The sequence below is a fragment of the Amblyraja radiata genome, chromosome 21 (genome assembly GCF_010909765.2).
Source record: "Amblyraja radiata isolate CabotCenter1 chromosome 21, sAmbRad1.1.pri, whole genome shotgun sequence".
Taxonomy (NCBI): domain Eukaryota; kingdom Metazoa; phylum Chordata; class Chondrichthyes; order Rajiformes; family Rajidae; genus Amblyraja; species Amblyraja radiata.
In genome coordinates, this window is record NC_045976.1 from 6,346,481 (window position 1) to 6,372,290 (window position 25,810).

The 25,810-nt window shown below is 47.9% G+C and overlaps 1 protein-coding gene across 1 annotated transcript in view; it reads right to left on the minus strand.

Annotated features, from left to right (window-relative positions):
- The window catches only part of LOC116984965 (histidine ammonia-lyase-like), a 76,485-nt gene that overhangs the window by 30,566 nt on the left and 20,109 nt on the right, over positions 1-25,810 (minus strand). The window contains exons 9-11 of the mRNA XM_033039326.1: positions 18,668-18,815; positions 12,409-12,504; positions 11,890-11,948 (exon numbers count right to left, since the gene is read on the minus strand). Of these exons, the coding sequence (XP_032895217.1) occupies positions 11,890-11,948; positions 12,409-12,504; positions 18,668-18,815 (303 nt within the window). The remainder of the gene's footprint in view (positions 1-11,889; positions 11,949-12,408; positions 12,505-18,667; positions 18,816-25,810) is intronic.

Here is a 25,810-nt window from a genome sequence, read left to right on the forward strand (position 1 = left end):
GTACCCGCTATGTACATTCTACGTGCTTACCATGTGTTTGATTATTTCTAAAACTCGGGAGAGCTCTTGAATTACCTCATACAGTGGGACAGGCCCTTAATAGAGTCATAGAGTCATTCAACGTGGAAACAGGCCCTTCAGCCCAACTTGCCTACGTCGCCCAACATGTCCCATCTATCGGCGTCAGGGTTTATGGGGAGAAGGCAGGAGTGGGGTTGAGAGGGAAAGATAGATCAGCCATGATTGAATGGCAGAGTAGATTTGATAATTACTATCGATCCATTTACAGTGTCTATAGGAGTAGTGATTTAAGAGTGTGGAGCTATTGTAATACGTGATTGTAGACCTGCTACTGTGGCTTGCGCGCAAACAGTCGCACGGGTCGGGCGCCATCTTGGAAGCAAGTTTGCAATTCGGAGGGGAGAAGGGCGGAGGATTCGAAGAGAAAGGGGGAAATGGGGAAAGGGGGAAAAAGGGAGAAATGGCCTAATTCTGCTCCTATGACCTGTGAACATAAAATAGCAAAAGGCATTCTTTCACATACCTACAGCAGTGGAGTGTATAATATTCTCCTGGAGCTCCCTGTATAAAGAAAGCAGCAAGTCAGGAAGAGTGTGACAGATAGTCACAGTGTAGTGTCACAGTACAATATATTCACACAAGTGTGACACAGTTTGCTCCTGTTCCAATACCTAAAGGAGCTGCTCTTTGCCTTCTGGTTGCACTTCACACCCACCATCCTCATCTTTGGACACCCTGTGCGTAGGGGAGAGGGTAGGGGTGAAGATGTCCTGGTCGGGTTGCTCCTGGGCCTGGCCAAGCTGGCCATCCGCGAGTCACGGCGCCAGGCGGTGGAGGGCTCTACCCAAGCGAGCTGCCCAGCCCCTTTTCCGGGGTTACGTCCGTGCCCGGGTGGTACTAGAGAGGGACTTTGCGGTGATCACGGGGGATTTCCGGGACCGCTGGGCACCGCGGGGGGTGGAATGTATCCTTAACAAGGAGTGTGAAATAGTTATTTAATATTCAGTATTTAAAAATATCTGTTTTACTTTGTATTATGGTGGTGGGTTTGTTTGTATTGTTTCGTATTGTACATATCATTTTTGTAAATAATTCATTACAATCATTTTTGGTTAAAAAAAGTGTGACAGTCTCACAGTACAGTGTCACATTAGAATACACACACACACACACACACACACACACACACACACACACACACACACACACACACACACACACACACACACACACACACACACACACACACACACACACACACACACACACACACACACATACACGAGTGTCACAGATAAGGGCCTGTCCCTCTTGGGCATCATTTGCACGTCATTTACACATCATTTACGCGTCACAACGCACGACGCACGGGATGCGCGCACGGCATCCATTACAAGCGCATGAGGCGTGGTGACATAGGCAGTGATGTGCGGTCACGCGCGGCGCCTCAGGATTTTGGGATGTACAAAATCCTCGCGCGCCATCTGCGTGACGTGCAAATGACGCCCAAGTGGGAGAGGCCCTATAGTCTCACAGTACAGTGTCACATTAGAACACACACCCACACACACACACACACACACACACACACACACACACACACACACACACACACACACACACACACACACACACACACACACACACACACACACACACACACACACACACACACACACGTGTGACAGATAGTCTCACAGCATAGTGTCACGTTAGATTATACTCACACGAGTTTATCTGGGGCAATAACTGTCCGGGCAAACCTCCCAAAGCCAGTGTTTATACCGTAAACAACTAGAAGGCAAAAATATTTGCAATTGCAAGGTGTTATTTGTGGGATAGACACATGCATTTCAAAGTTACATAATTTACCTGATATTATTTAAATTAATTTCAAACAGACTTTGAGATCAAATAAGATATGACCTTGCCCTTCCTTGACGATTCTTTCCACCAGGTCCCGTAATTTGTTGACCTTTCTTTCAACATCAGTGGCAAGCTGAAAGAAAAACCCACGGTGCATTATTCCGCCAGCCCGGGCAGCTGACAACCCAGCGGTATAAACATTGATTTCTCTAACTTCAAGTAACCCTTGCATTCCCTCTCTCTCCGGTCCCTCCCCCACCCTAGTCGTCCTGCTAGTTCCATTGTTCGCATCCTTGTATCCGTCTTGTTATCACCTCTTCCCCAGCCAACAATGGGCCATTGTGGGCTCTACCCTTCCTGAGGTCATCTGTCACCAGCCCTGATTTGTGCTGGCCTTTCCTCGCCTCCAGTTCCACCTCCCCCCCATCCCCAGCTCCCCAGCTCCCCAGCTCCCGGGGAAAACCCTCACAGGTCACTGGGAGAACGTACAAACTACATACAGACAGCACAGGTAGGTAGGATGGAACACAGATCTCTGGTGCTGGAAGGCAGCAACTCTACCGCTGCGCCATCGTGCATCTACCATCTACTTTGGAGCAGTTTTATGTCAATGCACAAGCCCATTCTGCACACTTACCTGCTGAGTATTTGAATGCATTCTGCATTTACTTATTAAGGAGTTGTAAGATTAAAATAACAGTTCATCAGTTGAGGTGGGAAAAAGTAAATCAATTTGTGAAACTGGACAGAAATCAACAAATGCTTTTATGCCAAAGCACATATAACCATATAACAATTACAGCACGGAAACAGGCCATCTCGACCCTTCTAATCCGTGCCGAACACGTATTCTCCCCTAGTCCCATATACCTGCGCTCAGACCATAACCCTCCATTCCTTTCCCGTCCATATAACTATCCAATTTATTTTTAAATGATAAAAACGAACCTGCCTCCACCACCTTCACTGGAAGCTCATTCCACACAGCCACCACTCTCTGAGTAAAGAAGTTCCCCCTCATGTTACCCCTAAACTTCTGTCCCTTAATTCTCAAGTCATGTCCCCTTGTTTGAATCTTCCCTACTCTCAGTGGGAAAAGCTTATCCACATCAACTCTGTCTATCCCTCTCATCATTTTAAAGACCTCTATCAAGTCCCCCCTTAACCTTCTGCGCTCCAAAGAATAAAGCCCTAACTTGTTCAACCTTTCTCTGTAACTTAGGTGTTGAAACCCAGGCAACATTCTAGTAAATCTCCTCTGTACTCTCTCTATTTTGTTGACATCCTTCCTATAATTAGGCGACCAAAAATTGTACACCATACTCCAGAATACATGATAGGCAATAGACAATAAGGGCAGAAGTAGGCCATTCGGCCCTTCGAGCCAGCACCGCAATTCAATATGATCATGGCTGATCATCCACAATCAATACCCCGTTCCTACCTTCTCACCATATCCCCTGACTCCACTATCTTTAAGAGCTCTATCCAACTCTCTCTTGAAAGCATCCAGAGAATTGGCCTCCGCTGCCTTCTGAGGCAGAGAATTCCACAGATTCACAACCCTCTGTGTGAAAAGGTTTTTCCTTATCTCTGTTCTAAATGGCTTGCCCCTTATTCTTAAATTGTGGCCCCTGGTTCTGGACTCCCTTCTGGACTCTCATCCTTCTAAATTCCAGAGTATACAAGCCAGCCACTCCATTCTCTCAGCATATGACAGTCCCGCCATCCCAGGAATTAATCTGGTGAACCTACCTCAATAGCAAGAATGTCCTTCCTAAAATTTGGAGACCAAAGCTGCACACAATACTCCACGTGTGGTCATAGAAACATAGCAACATAGAAAATAGGTGCAGGAGTTGGCCATTCGGCCCTTCAAGCCTGCACCGCCATTCAATATAATCATGGCTGATCATCCAACTCAGTATCCCGTACCTGCCTTCTCTCCATATCCCCTGATCCCTTTAGCCACAAGGGCCACATCTAACTCCCTCTTAAATATAGCCAATGGACTGGCCTCAACTACCTTCTGTGGCAGAGAGTTCCAGAGATTCACCACTCTCTGTGTGAAAAATGTTTTTCTCATCTCGGTCCTAAAGGATTTCACCTCTATCCTTAAGCTGTGACCCCTTGTCCTGGACTTCCGCAACATCGGGAACAATCTTCCTGCGTCTAGCCTGTCCAACACCTTAAGAATTTTGTAAGTTTCTATAAGATCCCCTCTCAATCTCCTAAATTCTAGAGAGTATAAACCAAGTCTATCCAGTCTTTCTTCATAAGACAGTCCTGACATCCCAGGAATCAGTCTGGTGAACCTTCTCTGCACTCCCTCTATGGCAATAATGTCCTTCCTCAGATTTGGAGACCAAAACTGTACGCAATACTCCAGGTGTGGTCTCACCAAGACCCTGTACAACTGCAGTAGAACCTCCCTGCTCCTATACTTAAATCCTTTTGCTATGAAAGCTAACATACCATTCGCTTTCTTCACTGCCTGCTGCACCTGCATGCCCACTTTCAATGACTGGTGTACCATGACACCCAGGTCTCGCTGCATCTCCCCTTTTCCTAGTCGGCCACCATTTAGATAATAGTCTGCTTTCCTGTTTTTGCCACCAAAATGAATAACCTCACATTTATCCACATTATACTGCATCTGCCAAACATTTGCCCACTCACCCAGCCTATCCAAGTCACCTTGCAGTCTCCTTGCATCCTCCTCACAGCTAACACTGCCCCCCAGCTTAGTGTCATCCGCAAACTTGGAGATATTGCCTTCAATTCCCTCATCCAGATCATTAATATATATTGTAAATAGCTGGGGTCCTAGCACTGAGCCTTGCGGTACCCCACTAGTCACTGCCTGCCATTGTGAAAAGGACCCGTTTACTCCTACTCTTTGCTTCCTGTTTCCCAGCCAGTTCTCTATCCACATCAATACTGAACCCCCAATGCCGTGTGCTTTAAGTTTGTAAACTAATCTCTCATGTGGGACCTTGTCAAAAGCCTTCTGGAAGTCCAGATACACCACATCCACTGCTTCTCCCCTATCCACGCTACTAGTTACATCCTCGAAAAATTCTATAAGATTCGTCAGACATGATTTACCTTTTGTAAATCCATGCTGACTTTGTCCAATGATTTCACCACTTTCCAAATGTGCTGCTATCCCATCTTTAATAACTGACTCTAGCAGTTTCCCCACTACCGATGTTAGACTAACTGGTCTGTAATTCCCCGTTTTCTCTCTCCCTCCCTTCTTAAAGGTTTAAGGTGAGGGGTGAAAGATGTAAGAGGAACCTGAGGGGTAACTTTTTCTACACAAAGGATGGTGAGTGTATGGAATGAACTACGGGAGGAATTAGATGAAGCAGGGACTATTGCAACGTTTAAGAGAAACGAGACTAAGTGGGACTCTTGTGGGTCCCAGTCACACGGGAGGCCTGGTCCCCCAACGCAACCTATTCCCCAACGTAATATTCCACCGCTCACCCATAGCCCCTAACTTGTGCAGGCGCGGCTCATTTCCCCTCATCCCCCAGCACTCCCTCCCCCTCCTCTTCATGTGTGGGAGGGGAGGAGGGGAGGGGGGGGGGAAGGGAAGTGTGATGTGAGGGGGAGGGGGTGTGTGCGGTGGGGGGGAGGATGGTGTGTGGGCGGGGGGGGTGGGAGGGGTGTGTGGGCGGGGGGGATGGTGTGGGCAGGGGGAGGGGTGTGTGGGCGGGGGGGTTGTGGGGGGGGGGGGTGTTTGGGCGGGGGAGTGTGTGGGGGGGTGTGTGTGTGGGGTGTGTGTGGGTGTGTGGGGGGGTGTGTGGGGGTGTGTGTGTGGGGGTGTGTGTGTGGGGGTGTGTGGGGGTGTGTGTGTGTGGGGGATGGGGGGTGTGGGCGGGGTGTGTGGGCGGGGGGGTTGTGGGAGGGATGGGTGTGGGTGGATGGGTGTGTGGGCGGGGGGGGGTGGGATTGTGGGGGGAGAGCGGTGTCTGGGCAGGGGGGAGAGAGCTGGCATCACGTGGGAGGGGGACAGGAGCCAGTGAGGGGGAGCAGATGAGTAGTGGCTGGAGCTGTGTGTGCGATGGGGACTCACAGCGGGCGCTGGTCACTGGTCGTTCTCCTCTGCCGGGATCAGACTCACCGCTTTCCATTCCCCTCACCGACTCTGCGCTGGGCTGGGCCGGGTCACTTCCGGTCCCTCTGAAATTGTGTCCGGTTGGAGACCTCCGCCAGCCATCCAGAGCCTCCCTCAGCTCCAGTAAATATGCGATGGTGCAGGAAGGGGCGGACCGTCCCGCGGAGTGACAGGTGAGACTAATCCGCGCGGCGCTGACTGGCAGGAGAGGAGATCGATCTGCCCACGCGCGATTTTTAAGATTTTTAAACCTCGCTAACTTTTATAATAGACCACCGATCGGAACGCAACTTGGTGCACTCGCAGCACGGGAGAACGGTGAGTGGGCTATCGCGCAAATAGAAAGACCGCGCAAACCGGAAGAGCACAAGATCAGCTTTTTGGAGTCGAGACCCTTCTTCAGACTGATGTCAGGGACAGCCTCTCAACCCGAACCTCCCTCTCCCCTGACATCAGTCTGAAGAAGGGTCTCGACCCGAAACGTCACCCATTCCTTCTCTCCAGAGATGCTGCCTGTCCCGCTGAGTTACTCCAGCATTTTGTGTCTATCTTCTGTACTGCTGGTTCATAGAAGGATACAGGGTTATCGGTAACACTGTTCATTTCAGTCACCAGAATATTCTTCACAAAAGCAATCATGTCGTTTACCACCCCATGGACCTGCAACAGAGCATCGGCAGGTTAGGAGGTGTGTAACACGGAGTCATAGTCACTTGGTGACTTAAATATTCACATGGACTCCCCCACCTGCAAGCTCGCATCTGAATTCGCCTTTTTACTTGACAACTTCTCTCTCACTCAGCACGTCACCTTTCCCACCCATGACAAATGTCACATCCTTGACCTGGTCTGCTCCACAAATCAACCGGTACTAGACCTCCATCCATGCCTCTTCCCCCTCTTTGATCATAAGCTTATATGGTTCACCATCCCTTTTCCTACACCTCGCCCCCGCTTCCTCCGAGAAATCACCTTCCGTAATCTAAAATCCATCGACCCCCACCATCTCTCTGACCTGCTCTCCACCACTCTCCCCCTGGACTCAACCCATATCTCACCTGATGATCTCACAAACCATCTCAACTCCACCTTGTCTACCTCCCTTAACACTATGGCCCCCCTCAAAACAAGAACCGTAACTTTCAACACATCTTCATCCTGGTACACACCTGCACTTCGTAAGCTGAAACAGACTGGTCGCCGACTTGAACGACTCACAAAGAAATCATCTCTCACAGTCCACCTTGAAGCTTACAAACTCCACCTCACTGACTACAAAGATGCCCTCATTGCTGCAAAATCTGCCTACCTCTCCTCCATATTCACCGATCCCTGCCTAAACCACAGAACCCTCTTCTCCACAGTGGGCAACCTCCTCAAGCCTCGAGCAAACACTCTCCCTACCTCTACTCCGGTTCTCTGCAACTCATTCCTCCACTTTTTCGCTGATAAAATCAGCACCATCTATCAATCTTTATCCCCTGTACACGACTCCCCAGCATCTACTCCACCACCTACCAAGGCCCCTCCTTTCAACATCTCCACTGACCTCCTTACCCCTCCTCCACACTGCTTCCTCTCCCAGTTTGACCTGGTCACCCCTATTGAAATCTCCAAACTCATCAGCTCTTCCAAACCCACTACCTGCTCCCTCGACCCTCTCCCCACTCCCCTGCTGAAGTCCTGTCTCCCCGTTCTCTGCCCCTACCTCACTAATCTCTTCAACTCCTCATTGTCCCAAGGAATTGTTCCCTCCGCTTTCAAAACTGCTGCTGTTACACCAATCTTAAAGAAACCTGGTCTTGATCCCTCCTCTCTCATTAACTACTGCCCAATCTCAAACCTCCCCTTTCTTTCAAAAATCCTGGAGCGTATCGTTGCGTCGCAACTTCATTCCCACCTCCTTGCGTATAACCTACTTGAACCCCTCCAATCTGGCTTTCGCCCCCTCCATAGCACAGAAACTGCTCTCCTCAAAGTCCTCAACGACCTCCTCACCTCTGCTGACACTAGGTCCCTCAACATCCTCATCCTCCTCGACCTGAGCGCAGCCTTCGATACAGTGAACCATAACATCCTGCTCACCAGACTCAAAGACCTCGGCATTGAAGGCTCTGCACTCAGCTGGCTCCGTTCCTACCTTTCCAACAGATCCCACTTCATCTCTCTCCACAACCACACCTCTGCTACAGCCACAGTCACTCAAGGCGTTCCCCAAGGCTCCGTACTCGGCCCCCTCCTCTTCATCATCTACATCCTCCCCCTTGGTCAGATACTCCGCCACTTCAACCTGGACTTCCACTGTTACGCTGATGACACCCAGATCTACCTCGGCACCAAATCCCCCCACAACCCCCCCCCCCCCCCTCTCCCATATGAACTCCTGTTTGTCAGCTATAAAAACCTGGATGCAACATAATTTCCTCAAACTCAACAGCGATAAGACAGAATTCCTCCTCATAGGCTCCAAAGCCACACTCAGCAAAATCAATAACCCCACTCTCACCATCGACGGCACCACTGTCTCCCCATCTCCCCAGGCCCGCAACCATGGCGTGATCTTTGATTCCACCCTCTCCCTTGAGCCTCACATCCGCCATGTCATTAAAACATCATTCTTTCATCTCCGCAACATCACCAAACTCAGACCCTCTCTCACACCTCCCGCTGCTGAAAGACTCATCCATGCCTTCATCTCCTCCCGACTGGACTATTGCAACTCACTTCTCCTTGGCATCAGCTCCACCTACATCAACCGACTCCAACTGGTCCAGAACGCAGCCGCCCGACTCATTACACACACCAAATCCTGGCATCACATCACTCCAGTCCTCAAACAACTTCACTGGCTTCCCATCTCCCACCGGATCACCTACAAAATCCTGATCCTCACCTACAAAGCCCTCCACCATCTGGCCCCCCCATATATCACTGACCTCCTCTCCCCCTACCAACCCTCACGGTCCCTCAGATCCACATCAGCCGGTCTCCTCTCCATCCACAAGTCCAACCTCCGCAGTTTTGGGGACAGAGCCTTCTCCAGGGCAGCTCCCAGGCTCTGGAACTCCCTCCCCCAACTGATTCGCAATTCTGTGTCCCTCACCATCTTTCAGTCCCGCCTCAAGACCCATCTCTTCACCTCTGCCTATCCTTAGCCCCACGTCCCCCTCCCTTTTCATCCGTGCATTAATTGCCTCATACTGTGTTTTGTATTGAATTCTGTCTTTACTTTGTGTACTAGTCATGTCTCTACTATTTATTTCATTCCCCTTACATGTTTTTCCTCTACCTGCTAAATTTTTGTAAGGTGTCCTTGAGACTCTTGAAAGGCGCCCATAAATAAAATGTATTATTATTATTATTATTATAGTGTAACACACTGTGGAAACAGGCCCTTCGGCCCAACTCCTCCATGCTGACCACATTGCCAAATGTTGTAAATGTACCCCCTGCTGCCACATCCTCTGGCAGCTCGTTCCATGTACCCACTGTGTGAAAAACCTGACCCTCAGAACCCCTTTCAATCTTTCCCACCTCACCTTAAACTTTTGTCTTTGGAGATATGGCGCGGAAACAGGCCGTTTGCCCACCGAGTCCTTGCTGACCAGCGATCACCTCATACACTAGCACTATGCTTTTCACTTGGGGTAATTTAGAATCTTATCAAAAGCAATTAATTAAACAATTAACTTATAAACCTGTACATCTCTGGAGTGTGGGAGGAAACCGGAGCACCCGGAGAAAACCCACAAGGTCAAGGGGAGAATGTACAAACTCTGTACAGACAGCACCCTTAGTCAGGATTGAACCCAGGTCTCTGGGGCTGTAAGGCAGCAACTCTACCGCTGCACCACCGTGCTGCCCCTGTTCCCTGTTCCCCGCATTTTTAGACAGCTCTACCCTGACAAAAATACTGTGACCATCCATCTTACCATTGCCTCTCATGATCATATAAACATCCCTCACCCTCTTTCACAGCATAGAACATAGAAGATAGGAAGTGCAGCACAGGAACAGGCCCTTCGGCCCATAATGTCCATGCTGAACATGATGCCAAGCTAAATTAATCTCCCCAGTCTGCACATGATCCATATCCCTCCATTCCCTGCAGGGAAACAAGCCCAACATCCAGTTTCACAACTCGAGCCTGCCAGTCCCAGCAACAATCAATCAATCAATCAACCTTTATTATCATCTTGCAAAGCAACAATTGTACAGTGCAAAATGAGAAGACGTTTCCCAGGGAATACCGGAGCATCGCACACAAAACTAAAACATTTCACACATAATAAAAACAATAAAAACAATCCAGTCCCTGATAAAACAGTACAAATAGTTAAAAAGCAGGTAAAACATCAACATTAAAATACAGTAAAAACAGTCATAAATTGTCCAGGGCAACTGATTTAAGTGGCCAGTGCCAGAGTTATTAAATTGTCAGTGCAAAGCAGCAGAATCAGGTGGAGTGACTGTTTAGCAGCCTCACAGCCTGTGGAAGGAAGCTGTTTAGCAGTCTGGTTATCCGGGCTTTGATGCTACGGTATCTCTTGCCTGATGGCAGGAGATCCAGGTGTGTGTGGAGGGCGTGCAGTTTGTCCTTTACTATGCTCAGTGCTTTTTTCAGGCAGCGGCTCTGGAACAGTTCTTGTACCGAGGGTAGGGAGACGCCAATGATCCTCTCTGCTCCCCTCACTACCCTCTGCAGAGACTTCCTGTCTGAGCAGTTACAGTTGGAGTACCACCTGTTTATGCAGTATGTGAGTACAGACTCCACCGTGCCCCTGTAACAAATCTGTGAGAATAGTTTTAAACAGGAATAGTCGTGGTGACAAGATCACTGTGGTAATAGTCCACAGATGGCTGTGGAGGCCAAGTCAAGGATCTTTTTTAGGCGGGGATTGACAGACTTTTGATTAGTACGGGTGTCAGAGATAATGGGAAGAAGGCAGGAGAATGGGGCTGAGAGGGAAAAATAGATCAGCCTTGACTGAATGGCGGCGTAGACTTTATTGAATTGAATTGAATTGAATCCTTTATTTGTCATTCAGACCTTTCAGTCTGAACGAAATGTCGTTGCCTGCAGCCATACATGTAATAATAAACAACACACGATAAACACAATAAACACAAATTAACATCCACCACAGTGAGTTCACCAAGCACCTCCTCACTGTGATGGAGGCAAAAGTCTTAGGGTTGCTGTCTTTAGACCTTACTTCAGACTTTAGGGACAGCATGGAAACATGCACTTCCCCCCCATCGAGCCAATGCCGACCAGCGATCACCCCGTACACTAACACTATCCTACACACACTTGGGACAATTTATCAACTTACCGAAGCCAAATAACCTACAATCCTGTACACATTTGAGGTGTGGGAGGAAACCGGATCATAGTAGATAGGAAGTGCAGCACAGGAACCCAGAGAAAACCCACGTGGCCAAAGAGAGAATGTACAAATTTTGCCCGTTGATGGGCCGAATGGCTTAATAGTTCTCCTCTAACAGCAACATAGCGGTAGAGTTGCTGCCTTACAGCGACAGAGACCCAGGTTTGATCCTGACTACGGGAACTGTCTGTACGGATTTTGTACGTTCTCCCCGTGAACACGTGGGTTTTCTCCGGGATCTCCGGTTTCCTCCCACACTCCAAAGGTTAATTGGCTCGGTATCAATGTAAATTGTCCCTAGTGTGTGTGTGTGTCGGATGGTGTGAATATACTAGGATCGCTGTTCGGTGAGAACTCGGTGGGCCGAAGGGCCTGTTTCCACGTTGTATCTCTAAACTAAATTAAATACAAAACTAATAAACATGAACTTATGAGTCGATGGAGTCATAAATGGACCTGTGGTACATGGCGCTCGGTGACACTCACCTGCGGACAGCACCGGAGGGTGTAGGCATCCTGAACACGATCACACAACCTGTGGCTCCCTGTGAAAGGTCCACAGTTACAAATCAAAGGGAATCTGTTACCTGTACGTTTTTTTTAACATAAATATTTTCTTGTTATTGGATTAGGTCCAGGGTGCAGAGCAATTGATACAGCTATAGAAAAAGGTATAGAAGTGTGAAAACGCACACCTCCACAATCAGTGACAGTTTCTTCCCAGCTGTTATCAGGCTACAGAACCATCCTACTACAACTAGAGAGCGGTCCTGAACTACTATCAACCTCATTGGTGACCCTCAGACTATTCTTGACCGGACTTTGCTGGCTTTACCTTGCACTAAACGTTATTCCCTTATCATGTATCTATACACTGTAAATGGCTCCATTGTAATCATGTATAGTCTTTCCACTGACTGGATAGCACGCAACAAAAGCTTTTCACTGTACTTCAGTATGTGACAATAAACTAAATTAATTACTGTCAATCAGAAGGTGACTCACCTGCTATCTCAGATGCATGAACGTCGGAGTCCAAGAGTGACCTCAATCGAGCAGCTACGTCCATCTGTCCTTGGTGTGGTCTCAGCTTGTGGACATCTGTTTAACATACAGGGCCACAGACAAGTCTTAAACTAGAGTGTTCAAAAGGGAACTGCAGATGCTGGAATATCGAAGGTACACAAAATTGCTGGGGAAACTCAGCGGGTGCAGCAGCATCTATGGAGCGAAGGAAATAGGCGACGTTTCGGGCCGAAACCCTTCTTCAAGCTGGTTTCAGCCCGAAACGTCGCCTATTTCCTTCGCTCCATAGGTGCTGCTGCACCCGCTGAGTTTCCCCAGCAATTTTGTGTACCAGTCTTAAACTAGACCAACCTTTCTTTCCAAAGTGAATGGTAGGGCTCTGGGGAGTGTTGTAGAGCAGAGGGATCTAGGAGTGCAGGTATATTGTCCCTTGCCAGTGGTGGCACAGGTAGGTAGGGTGGTCAAAAAGGCTTTTGGCACATTGGCCTTCATCAGTCAGACTATTGAGTATACAAGTATACAAGTTGGGGGGTCATGTTGCAGTTGTATAAGACATTGGTGAGGCCGCATTTAGAGTATTGTATTCAGTTCTGGGCACCATGTTACAGGAAAGATGTTGTCAAGCTGGAAAGGGTGCAGAGAAGATTTATAAAGTTGTTGCCAGGACTCGAGGGTCTGAGCTATAGGGAGAGATGAGTAGGCTGGGTCTCTATTCCCTGGAGCGCAGAAGGATTTTGGGTGATCTTATAGAGGTGTATAAAATCATGAGAGGAATAGATCGGGTAGACACACAATAGTCTCTTGCCCAGAGGAGGGGAATCGAGGACCAGAGGACATAGGTTTAAGGTGAAGGGGAAAAGAGCATGAGGGGTAACTTTTTTACACAAATGATGGTGGGTGTATGGAACGAGTGCTGGAGGAGGTAGTTGATGCATTGACTATCACAACATTTAAGAAGTAATTAGACAGGTACATGGATAGAACAGGTTTAGAGGTAAATGGGTCAAACTCAGGCAGGTGGGACTAGTGTAGATGGGACATGTTGGCCAGTATGGGCAAGTTGGGCTGAAGGACCTGTTTCTATGCTGTTTGACTCTATGACTCCATAGGCCTGATGTACCGTGTTGAGTCGAGTAGACCAGCAGCCTGGGGAACAGCGACGAGGATAAGTCCGTGTCCGATTCCACAAGTGCTCTGTGAAATTCAGCAGCCTGGGGAAAACTGGTGTCGGATGCTGGCATATCTGGCTCAACCACCCCGGCCAACCGGAGAGGCGGCACGGTGGCGCAGCAGTAGAGCTGCCGCCTTAGAGCACCAGAGACACGGGTTCGATCCTGACTACAGGTGCTTGTTTGTCTGGAATTTGTATGTTCTCGCTTCTGACTGTGTGGGTTTTCTCTGGGTTCTCCTGTTTCCTCCCACACTCCAATAACGTGCAAGTTTGTAGGTTAATTGGCAAATGTGAATTGTCCCCCAAGTGTGTAGTGTGATCGCTGGTCAGCGCCGAAGGGCCTGTTTCTCCAAAGTCTAAATCTCCTCTCTAGTGATCCATATCCCTCTATTCCCTGCATATACATGTGCCTAATCTAAAAGCTTCTTAAACGCCACAAGCTTATCAACCTCCACCACCACGTTCCACGTACGCACCACTCTGTGTATAAACAAATTGCCCCTTTAAAAACAAATCTCCTATAAACCCCCCCACCCCTCCTTCCTGCCCCTTTGGGCTTAATGATACATCCTATAACCTTCTCTATCCTGGAAGAAAGGTTCTGACCCTCTACCCTATAATTAGGGTATACCCTATTATACCCTAGAATTATAAAACTCTATAATTAATAAATAATCTCTTGTAATTTGCTGAGGCTTATAATTATGTTTAACACATTCAGTATAGATTCCTTGTGGTGACCACTGCCCAGTCCATCACGGGTTCTGACCTCCCCACCATCGAATGGATTTACAGGAGTCGCTGCCCCAAAAAGGCAGGCAGCATCATCAGAGACCCACACCACCCTGGCCACACTCTCATTTCACTCCTGCCGTCGGGAAGAAGAGCCTGAAAACTGTAACGTCCAACAGCCATCAGACTATTAAACGCTACATCCTCCAATAAACTCTAAACTACATAGACTTGGGAGTTGTTTAAGAAGGAACTGCAGATGCCGGAAAATCGAAGGTAGACAAAAATGCTGGGGAAACTCAGTGGGTGCAACGTTTCGGGACGAAACGTTGCCTATTTCCTTCGCTCCATAGATGCTGCTGCACCCGCTGAGTTTCTCCAGCATTTTTGTCTACCATAGACTTGGGAGTATTGGTTTTATCTCTTTGCACTGATTTTGTTTGTTTGTTTGTCTTTATGTGTGTATATACATCTACAGTGGCTTGCAACCACAAACGTAAATGTATTTTATTGGGATTTTATGTGATGGACCAACACAAAGTGGCGCATAATTGTGAAGTGGAAGGAAAATGATACATGGTTTTCAAATTTTTTTACAAATAAAAAACTGAAAAGTGTGGCGTGCAAAAGTATTCAGCCCCCTTTACTCTGATACCCCTAAATAAAATCCAGTGCAAACAATTGCCTTCAGAAGTCACCTAATTAGTAAATAAATGCAAAACGCTAGTAAATAGAGTCCACTTGTGTGTAATTAATCTCAGTATAAATACAGCTGTTCTGTGAAGGCCTCAGAGGTTTGTTAGAGAACATTAGTGAACAAACAGCATCATGAAGCCCAAGGAACACACCACACCAGACAGGTCAGGGATAAAGTTGTGGAGAAGTTTAAAGCAGGGTTAGGTTATAAAAAAATATCCCAAGCTTTGAACATCTCACGGAGCACTGTTCAATCCATCATCCGAAAATGGAAAGAGTATGGCACAACTGCAAACCTACCAAGACATGGCCGTCCACCTAAACTGACAGGCCGGGCAAGGAGAGCATTGATCAGAGAAGCAGCCAAGAGGCCCATGGTAACTCTGGAGGAGCTGCAGAGATCCACAGCTCAGGTGGGAGAATCTGTCCACAGGACAACTATTAGTCGTGCACTCCACAAATCGGGCCTTTATGGAAGAGTGGCAAGAAGAAAGCCATTGTTGAAAAAAAGCCATAAGAAGTCCCGTTTGCAGTTTGCCACAAGCCATGTGGAGGACACAGCAAACATGTGGAGGAAGGTGCTCTGGTCAGATGAGACCAAAATTGAAGTTTTTGGCCTAAATGCAAAACGCTATGTGTGGCGGAAAACACTGCACATCACCCTGAACACACCATCCCCACTGTGAAACATGGTGGTGGCAGCATCATGCTGTGGGGATGCTTTTCTTCAGCAGGGACAGGGAAGCTGGTCAGAGTTGATGGGAAGATGGATGGAGCCAAATACAGGACAATCTTGGAAGAAAACCTGTTAGAATCTGCAAAAGACTTGAGACTGGGGCGGAGGTTTACCTTCCAGCAGGACAACGGCCCTAAACATACAGCCAGAGCTACAATGGAATGGTTTAGATCAAAGCATATTCATGTGTTAGAAAGGCCCAGTCAAAGTCCAGACCTAAATCCAATTGAGAATCTCTGGCAAGACTTGAAAATTGCTGTTCACAGACGCTCTCCATCCAATCTGACTGAACTTGAGCTATTTTGCAAAGAAGAATGGGCAAAAATTTCAGTCTCTAGATGTGCAAAGCTGGTAGAGACATACCCCAAAAGACTTGCAGCTGTAATTGCAGCGAAAGGTGGTTCTACAAAGTATTGACTCAGGAGGGCTGAATACTTTTGCACGCCACACTTTTCAGTTTTTTATTTGTAAAAAAATTTGAAAACCATGTATCATTTTTCTTCCACCTCACAATTATGCGCCACTTTGTGTTGGTCTATCACATAAAATCCCAATAAAATACATTTACGTTTGTGGTTGTAACGTGACAAAATGTGGAAAAGTTCAAGGGGTATGAATACTTTTGCACGCCACTGTATATATACACACACAAGTCGTAATGCAGCTTTATAAGACATTGCTTTGGATACATTTGGAGCATAGCGTGCAGTTCTTGGTCGCCCCAGTACAGGAAGAATGTGAAAACTGTGGAGAGGGTACAGAATGATGCCTGGATTAGACTGTTTCTGCTCGAGGGTGAGGTTGGACAGACTTGGATTGTTTTCTCTGCAATACTGGAGGTCGAGGGAAGAGCTGATAGAAGTGTACAGAATCCAATCCAATCCAACTTTATTTGTTAAGCACTTTAAGACAACCAATGTTGACCAAAGTGCTGTACAGAAGAAAAAAACAAGACATCATAAACAGACAACATAACAGAACATAACATAACAGCTCACATAAGGCGCATAAATCACATATGAAATACAACAATAAATCAAAAGACATAAAACATGAGTAAAAATAATAGCCATGCAATAAGCAATCAAAATAAGAAACCAATCAAGCAAATAAAGTCGACATCTTACTGGGTATCAAAGGCCACAGAGAAGAGATGGGTTTTAAGAAGAGATTTAAAAACAGACAGAGAAGAGGCCTGTTTAATGTGGAGAATGTACAGAATTATGAGAAGCATTGAGAGGGTAGACAGTCGGAACCATTTTCTCAGAGAGAGCATAGCTTTAAGATAGATGGGCAACGTTTAAAGGAGATGAAGATGATTTGGAGTATTGCTTGCAGTTCTGGTGGCCCCATTACAGGAAAGATGTGGAGGCTTTGGAGAGGGTGCAGAGGAGGTTTACCAGAATGATGCCTGGATTAGAGGGTTTTAGCTACAGGGGGAGGTTGGATAGACTTGAATTGCTTTCTCTGGGACATCATGGAACGATTTGGAAATGTCTAACACTAGAGGGCGTAGCTATAAGGTGAGAAGGGGAATATTTAATGGGGATGTGTGGGGGCAAGTTTTTTACAGGGAGCGGTGCAGGCCTGGCATGTGTTGCCAAGGCTGGTGGTGAAGGTTGGTACCACAGTGGTGTTTAAGAGGCATTTAGATAGGCATATGGAAGTACAGGGAATAGAGGGATGTGGATCATGTGTAGGCAGATGCGATCAGTTTAACTTGACATCACGCTCAGCACCAACATTGTGGGCCGAAGGGCCCGTTCCTGAGCTGTACTGTTCTAGGTCCTATAGGATTGTCAGGGCAAGATTTTGACACAGAGTGTGGTGGGTGGCTGGAATGCACTGCTGGAAGTTGTGGAGGAGGCAGATACAATCGTGGCATTTAAGAGTTCATAAGTGATAGGGTCAGAATGAGGCATTTCGACCCATCAAGTCCACTCTGCCATTCAATCATGGCTGATCTATCTTTCCACATTCTCCTGCCTTCTCCCCATATCCCCCGACACCAGTACTAATCAAGAAACTATCTATCTCTGCCTTAAGGGCCTGTCCCACTTGGCGGTCATTTGCGTGTAAATTACGCGACATAATTTACGCGTCACGACGCAGGGCGCGCGATGTGACACACACGTGATGAGCGCATGGTGCGCATTACGGCCGCATGGTGCCCGATGACATAGGCAGTGACGCGCGGCTGCGTGCGGCGTCGCAGGTTTTTGTGACGTACAAAATCTTGGCGCGCCGTCTGCGTGACGTGCAAATGACGGCCAAGTGGGACAAGCCCTTTAAAAAATATCCATTAACTTGGCCTCCGCATCCTTCTGTGTGACAGAAGAGACCTGGATAGGCGCATGGATGGATGTGCAGGGAATGGAGGCTTATGGATTTGTGCAGGCAGATAGGAGTTGGTCTTGGCATCATGTTCTGCACAGACATGTTGGGCTGTAGGGCATGTTCCTGTGCTGTACAGTTCTATGTTCTTTATATGTTCTATGTTGATCGTATTGCTCTGTGTTGCCCCATCAAAAGTAAAAGCAGTAGGTGAAACAAAAAACCCATGTAGGTCACGGGGAGAACGAACAAACACCGTACAGACAGCACCCGTAGTCAGGATTGAACCCGAGACTCTGGCGTTGTATGGCGGCAAATCTACTACCGCACCACTTTCACTCGCAATGTTTCAAGATCATACAGTATTTAATGCCTGTCAATGCATTGAGGGCCATTTCATATTTCATGCCTTTTCGGTAATTAGAGCCGTTAACTCTCCTCATTAGGGTTGGGGCCTACGCGATTGAGTCTACGTGTAAAGAAGGCGTTACAGAGGGTGGACGGTCAGTGGGAGAAGGAGCCTCGGGTTCTGCAGGACAGTCTGTGTGGGCTCCGCGCTGGTCACTCACCGCTGTCGAAGGCTCTGGTGGTGCCTTTGAGAACCTCCAGCGTGAGTGCGGCGATGATGTCCGCCTGGCGGGCGATGGCCACGGCTCGCTCCATTGCCTCAGCGCCCAGCGACGTGATCATCTGTGTCCCGTTGATCAGCGACAGCCCCTGGGCACCGAAGAGTTTGATGTAAAATCATAACAACATGCATTGGATATGCAGGTGGGAGAGGGAGGGGGGGGGAGTACAAAGGAGGGCATATTGTAACTTTGTCCGTGCCCTTTATGTAGCGACTATTTGCATACCTTAGATACTCAAGCAAAGAATTTCACTGTGACTTGTCACATATGACAATAAAGTAAAAGGTAGACAAAAGTGCTGGAGAAACTCAGCGGGTGCAGCAGCATCTATGGAGCAAAAGAAATAGGCAACGTTTCGGGAGGGCAGGGAGGGCAGGGAGCAGGAGTTGATGAAGTCAGTGATGGTGCTAGAGATAGTGGCCTGGTGCTGGTCTGTGGGGTCATGGTCCAGGGGTAAGTAGGAGGAGGTGTCCGAGTCCGAGTCCATAGATGCTGCTGCACCCGCTGAGTTTCTCCAGCACTTTTGTCTACCTTTTGTACATCTTTATTCTTTCAATTTGCTTCAATCATTAAACAATGTTGTAAAATACAAGATGTAAATAATGGTTTAGTTGAGTTTCGTTTCTTTTTGATGCGAGATACAGCTTGGAAACAGGCCCTTCGACTGCAGAGTCCACATTAACCATCGATCGCCCATCCACTTTAGTTCTAAGTAATCCAACTTTTAGTTTAGAGATACAGCTTGAGAACAGGCTGTTCCTCCTACAGGTAGACACAAACATGCAGGAGTAACTCAGTGGGACAGGCAGCATTTCTGGAGGGAAGGAATCGGTTACATTTCAGGTCAAGACTTAAGAAGGGACTCGACCCGAAACGTCACCCATTCCTTCTCTGCAGAGATTACTCCAGCATTTTGTGTCTACCTTCGATTTAAACCAGCATCTGCAGTTCGTTCCTGCACCTTTGTCCCACAGAGTCCATGCTGACCATTGATCACCCGTTCACACAGTTTCGTTGCTATCCCACTTTCTCATTCACTACCTAGACGCTAAGGACAATTTACAGAGGCCAATTAAGCTACAAACCTGCACTTCTTTGGGATGTTGCAGGAAACCAGAGCACCCAGAGGAAACCCACGCAGTCACAGGGAGAAGGTGCAAATTCCACGCTGACCTCCACTGAGGTCAGTTCCGAACCCAGGTCCCAGGAGCTGTGAGGCAGCAGCTCTACCAGCTGAGCCACTGTGCTGCCCTTACATAGATGTCTCTCAAGTTATATCCGTGAGTAAACAGCATTTCAAAGAAAAGTCACTGAAAATATAGATTTTCTTATAGATATAGTAACCAATTGTAATACTTTGTACTGGCAATGTTTAAAAAACATGTGTGTTGATTAATTCATAAAATCAAAGTTTCATATGCTATAGGAGCAGAATTAGGACATTCGACCCATCAAAATACGGAGAGTACAGAAGAGGTTTACTAGAATGTTGCCTGGGTTTCAGCAACTAAGTTACAGAGAAAGGTTGAACAAGTTAGGTCTTTATTCTTTGGAGCGCAGAAGGTTAAGGGGGGACTTGATAGAGGTCTTTAAAATGATGAGAGGGATAGACAGAATTGACGTGGATAAGCTTTTTCCATTGAGAGTAGGGAAGATTCAAACAAGAGGACATGATTTGAGAATTAAGGGACAGAAGTTTAGTGGTAACATGAGGGGGAATTTCTTTACTCAGAGAGTGGTAGCTGTGTGGAATGAACTTCCAGTGGAAGTGGTGGAGGCAGGTTCGATTTTATAATTTAAAAATAAATTGGATAGGTATATGGACGGGAAAGGAATGGAGGGTTATGGTCTGAGTGCAGGTAGATGGGACGAGGGGAGAATAAGTATTCGGCACGGACTAGAAGGGCCGAGATGGCCTGTTTCCATGCTGTAATTGTTATATGGTTATATGGTTATAAGTCTACTCCGCCATTCAATCATGGCTGATCTATCTTTCCCCTTCAACCCCAGTCTCCTGCCTTCCCCCCATAACCCCTGACACCCGTACTTAATCAAGAATCTATCAATCTCCATCTGAAAAATATCTATTGACAGCCTCCACAACCTTCTGTGACGGTTATTACACAAATTATCGGTAGAAGCCTGCTTTATTACCTCTTTAGGTTTCAGTGAAATCGGATGGAGCCCATGAGCTTGTAAAACCTGATGGTACAAGATAGAATCATTTTAACGGCAGTCTGTTCCATTATCCACATGTACTGAATCACAGTCTTGGAGGGTAAACTAAATGTATATAATCAAACTTCGAACCTCAGAGATTACTGAATCTCATGGTATCACCTAATATCACCGGATCACAAAACAACAAGGTATCACCAAAGGTACACAAAAATGCTGGAGAAACTCAGCGTGTGCAGCAGCATCTATGGAGCGAAGGAGATAGGCAATGTTTCGGAACCCAAGGGTTTCGGCCCGAAACGTTGCCTATCTCCTTCGCTCCATAGATGCTGCTGCACCCGCTGAGTTTCTCCAGCATTTTTGTCTACCTTCGATTTTCCAGCATCTGCAGTGCCTTCTTAAACACAAGGTATCACCAAATCTCATTGGATTCTCTGAGCACCATTTTATTTCAAAAATAAACTTAATTCAGGATTTAAAAAAATATATATAAAACAATAACAGTGCAAAAAAACTCTTCATACATTCATAATGTCGATATATTCAATAGTATCATACTCAGCCGTATTTGCATCTATTTTAGAGATACAGCGCAGAATCGTACACGAGCACTATTCTACACACGAGGGACAATTTACAATTTTACTGAAGCCAATTAGCCTGTAAACCTGTACGTCTTTGGAGTGTGGGAGGAAACCGGAGCACCCGGAAACAAAACCCACGCAGGTCACGGGGAGAATGCAAAAACTCAGACAGCACCCATAGTCAGGATTGAACCTGGGTCTATGGTGCTGTGAGGCAGCATCTCTACCGCTGCGCCACCGTGCCATCCACATATCAGGGTTGTATCGTTGAACCATTGCGCAGATACTCGGAGTTATAGAACACTGCGTGTGGTCCAACACTGTACATTTGGCTTATGGTTTAAAATCTAGTTGCTAATCAAAGTGTACCCACAATACAGTAACTAGACGTCATAGAAAACCAAGAGAACTCACATCCTTAGCGTCAGCCCAGCCGCTTTTTGGCGACCACATTTGCCCTTCACCCATCAGTCCGAGGGCAAGGTGAGCCAGAGGAGCGAGATCTCCACTGGCCCCAACAGTTCCCTTCTCTGGCACGAAGGACAGGCAGGAAGCTGCAGAAAGCACAATAAAAGAGAGTAAAGGGCCTGTCCCACTTGGGCGTCATTTACGTTTCACGCAGGTGGCGCGCAAAGGTTTTGTGAATTCCAAAATCCTGGGGCGCCGCTCGCGACCGCACGTCACTGCCTACGTCACCGCGCACCATGCGAGCGTAATGCGCACCATGCGCGCATCACATGCGTGTCACGATGCCCGCGTTGTGCATCGTGACGCGTAAATGACGTGCAAATGACACGCAAGTGGGACAGGCCCTTAAGATTACAGCCCAGCAAAACATAATCTACTCTGTTATATAAATATGAAGACAATGGGGCGGAATAGTGGCATTGTGATAGAGATGCTGCCTTACAGCGCCAGAGACCCGGGTTCGATCCTGACTACGGCGTTTGTACATTCTCCCCGTGACCTGCATGCATTTTCTCCGCGTGGTCTGGTTTCCTTCCACACTCCAAAGACGTACAGGTTTGTAGGTTAATTGGCTTCTCTAACTATACCCTCGCGTGTAGGATTGTGTTAGTGTACGGGGATCGCTGGTCGGCATGGCCTTGGTGTGCTGAAGGGCCTGTCTCCATGCTGTATCTCTAAAGTCTAAAGTAAAGTCTAAAGGATTTGTACGTTCTCTGGTTTCCTCCCACACTCCAAAGACGTACAGGTTTGTAGTTTAATTGGCTTCTGTAACTTGTCCCCAGTGTGTGTAGGGTAGTGCTAGTGTATGGGGTATTGGGAGGTCGCGGAAGGGCCTGTTGCCGTGCTGTATCTCTAGAGTCTAAAGAAAAGTTTCAAAGCAAAGTATAAAAGGCAACGTTACCATTGAAGGCCTGGATCATTTGGTTGAGGGTCTCCAAGGAGATTCCACTGAAACCCTTGGCGAGGACATTGATCCTGAGAGCCAGCAGCATCCGGCATCTCTCTGGAGAGAGGGGTTTGCCCACACCTGCAGAAGAAGCACTCGGCCACTTATCTACTGTTTCCCAGAGATGCCGGGGTTTACAGGAACAGGGTGGGTGTTGGGGGCTACAGAGGCAAGGAACCGGGCGTGCGGAGGAGTGGGTTTAATTTAGTTTGGTTTGTTCTCACATGTACCTAGGCACGGTGAAAGGCTTTTGTGGCGTGCTAACCAGTCAGCGGAAAGACAAAACATGATTACAGTAGATCCATTTACAGTGTCTGTAGGAGCAGAGATTTAAGAATGTGTGGAGCGATTGTAATACGCGATTGTACATCTGCTTCTGTGAATTCACGCAGATAGTCGCCTGTGTTGGGCACCATCTTGGAAGCATGTTTGCGATTCGGAGGGGAGAGGGGCGGAGGATTCAAAGAGGACAGGGGTAAGGGTTATGGAAGAAGGGACAGGGGTGTCCCTGTTGGAGGAGTTCATCGGGGAGGGGGGGTCGGTGTTTTGGCCGCAAGGAGGTGGAGAGGAAGGATAGGGGAGTCCGGAGCGAAGGGCAAGGTTATGCAAGGTAGGGAGAGAGAGTTCAGAGGGGAGAGGTCGAGGTTCAAAGGGGAGGGGCCCATGGTTCAGAGGGGTGGGGGGGGAGCAGGAGATAGGCTCGGAGCTCAGAAGGGAGAGGCTGGGGGTTCATGCCCAAAGAGGTGCATCTGGGCATTTGGGGAGGGGACCATGGGTTCTGGAGAAGGACCAGGAGTGTTTGATGGGTTGGGGCCGGGGCATCAGAGGGAGGGTTCGTGGTCACAGATGGGTGGTCTGGTGGTTTGGAGGAGGGGGGACAGGAGGAGAGGGGTTGGGGGTTTGGAGGAGGGGGGACAGGAGGAGAGAGGCTGGCGGCTTCAGATGGGAGAGGTGGGGGTTTCGTGAGAGAGGATCTGGGAGGTGGGGCGTTTGAAGGGAAGAGGCCAGCGGTTTGGTGGGGAAGGGCCAGGTTTCTCGGTGAGTGAGTGAGGGGTTCAGAGGGGAGACACCGGAGAAAGGATATGTTCAGAGGGGACGTAAATGATAGGAGAAAAATTAGGCCATTCGGCCCATCAAGTCTGCTCCGCCATTCAATCATGGCTGATCTAACTCTCCCTCCTCACCCCGTTCTCCCCGTAACTCCTTACACCCGCACTAATCAGGAATCCATATCTCTGCCCTAAAAATATCCATTGACTTGGCCTCCACTGCCTTCTGTGGGAAAGAATTCCAGATTCATCTCTTTCTGACTAAAGAAATTCCTCCTCATCTCCTTCCTTAAATTCTGAGGCTATGAACTCTAGTACTAGACTTTCTCACTAGTGGAAACATCCTCTCCACATCCACTCTATCCAATATGATAACCACTCAATGGTTATGTAGCGGTGGGCCGTGTGGCATTGGAGGAGAAAGCCTGTGGATACAGAGGGGTGGAACAGGTGGTTTTGGAGAAGAAGGCCCGGGTTTTAGAGGGTTGAGGTTGGCTTTTGCGGAGGGGGTAAATTGAAAGCTAATCCTTAGAAATAATATATAATCAGTGAGCAAATCTGAAAGGAGGCCCAGGGAGATGGGAGGAGTTGCTCTATTGCAAAGTAAACTTTGGGATAGAGTACACAGCAATTTGAGGCAGGATGTATGATCAGGCATTCCAGCAGAGATTTTTCTCATGTCAGAACTACTGTGTTCAGGGAGGTGTACAGAGATAGAATGCGTTCTTTCGGTTAAGGGCCTGTTCCACTGTAGGAGCCAATTCAAGAGTTCTCCCGAGTTTCCCCTGATTCAAACTCGGAGAATTACGGTAATAGCCGCTCGTAGGTACTCGGGGCTCTCGTGGACATTTTTCAACATGTTGAAAAATCTTCTTGAGTCTTCACGAGCTTACCGCGTTTCCCGAGTACCTGCCGTTAGCGTTACGAGCCACTAAGAGGCGTCCCGAGCTCCGACGTACCTGCTATGTACATTCTACGTGCTTACCATGAGTTTGATTGTTTCTAAAACTCGGGAGAGCTCTTGAATTACCTCATACAGTGGGACAGGCCCTTAATAGAGTCATAGAGTCATTCAACGTGGAAACAGGCCCTTCAGCCCAACTTGCCTACGTCGCCCAACATGTCCCATCTATCGGCGTCAGGGTTTATGGGGAGAAGGCAGGAGTGGGGTTGAGAGGGAAAGATAGATCAGCCATGATTGAATGGCAGAGTAGATTTGATAATTACTATCGATCCATTTACAGTGTCTATAGGAGTAGTGATTTAAGAGTGTGGAGCTATTGTAATACGTGATTGTAGACGTGCTACTGTGGCTAGCGCGCAAACAGTCGCACGGGTCGGGCGCCATCTTGGAAGCAAGTTTGCAATTCGGAGGGGAGAAGGGCGGAGGATTCGAAGAGAAAGGGGGAAATGGGGAAAGGGGGAAAAAGGGAGAAATGGCCTAATTCTGCTCCTATGACCTGTGAACATAAAATAGCAAAAGGCATTCTTTCACATACCTACAGCAGTGGAGTGTATAATATTCTCCTGGAGCTCCCTGTATAAAGAAAGCAGCAAGTCAGGAAGAGTGTGACAGATAGTCACAGTGTAGTGTCACAGTACAATATATTCACACAAGTGTGACACAGTTTGCTCCTGTTCCAATACCTAAAGGAGCTGCTCTTTGCCTTCTGGCTGCACTTCACACCCACCATCCTCATCTTTGGACACCCTGTGCGTAGGGGAGAGTGTAGGGGTGAAGATGTCCTGGTCGGGTTGCTCCTGGGCCTGGCCAAGCTGGCCATCCGCGAGTCACGGCGCCAGGCGGTGGAGGGCTCTACCCAAGCGAGCTGCCCAGCCCCTTTTCCGGGGTTACGTC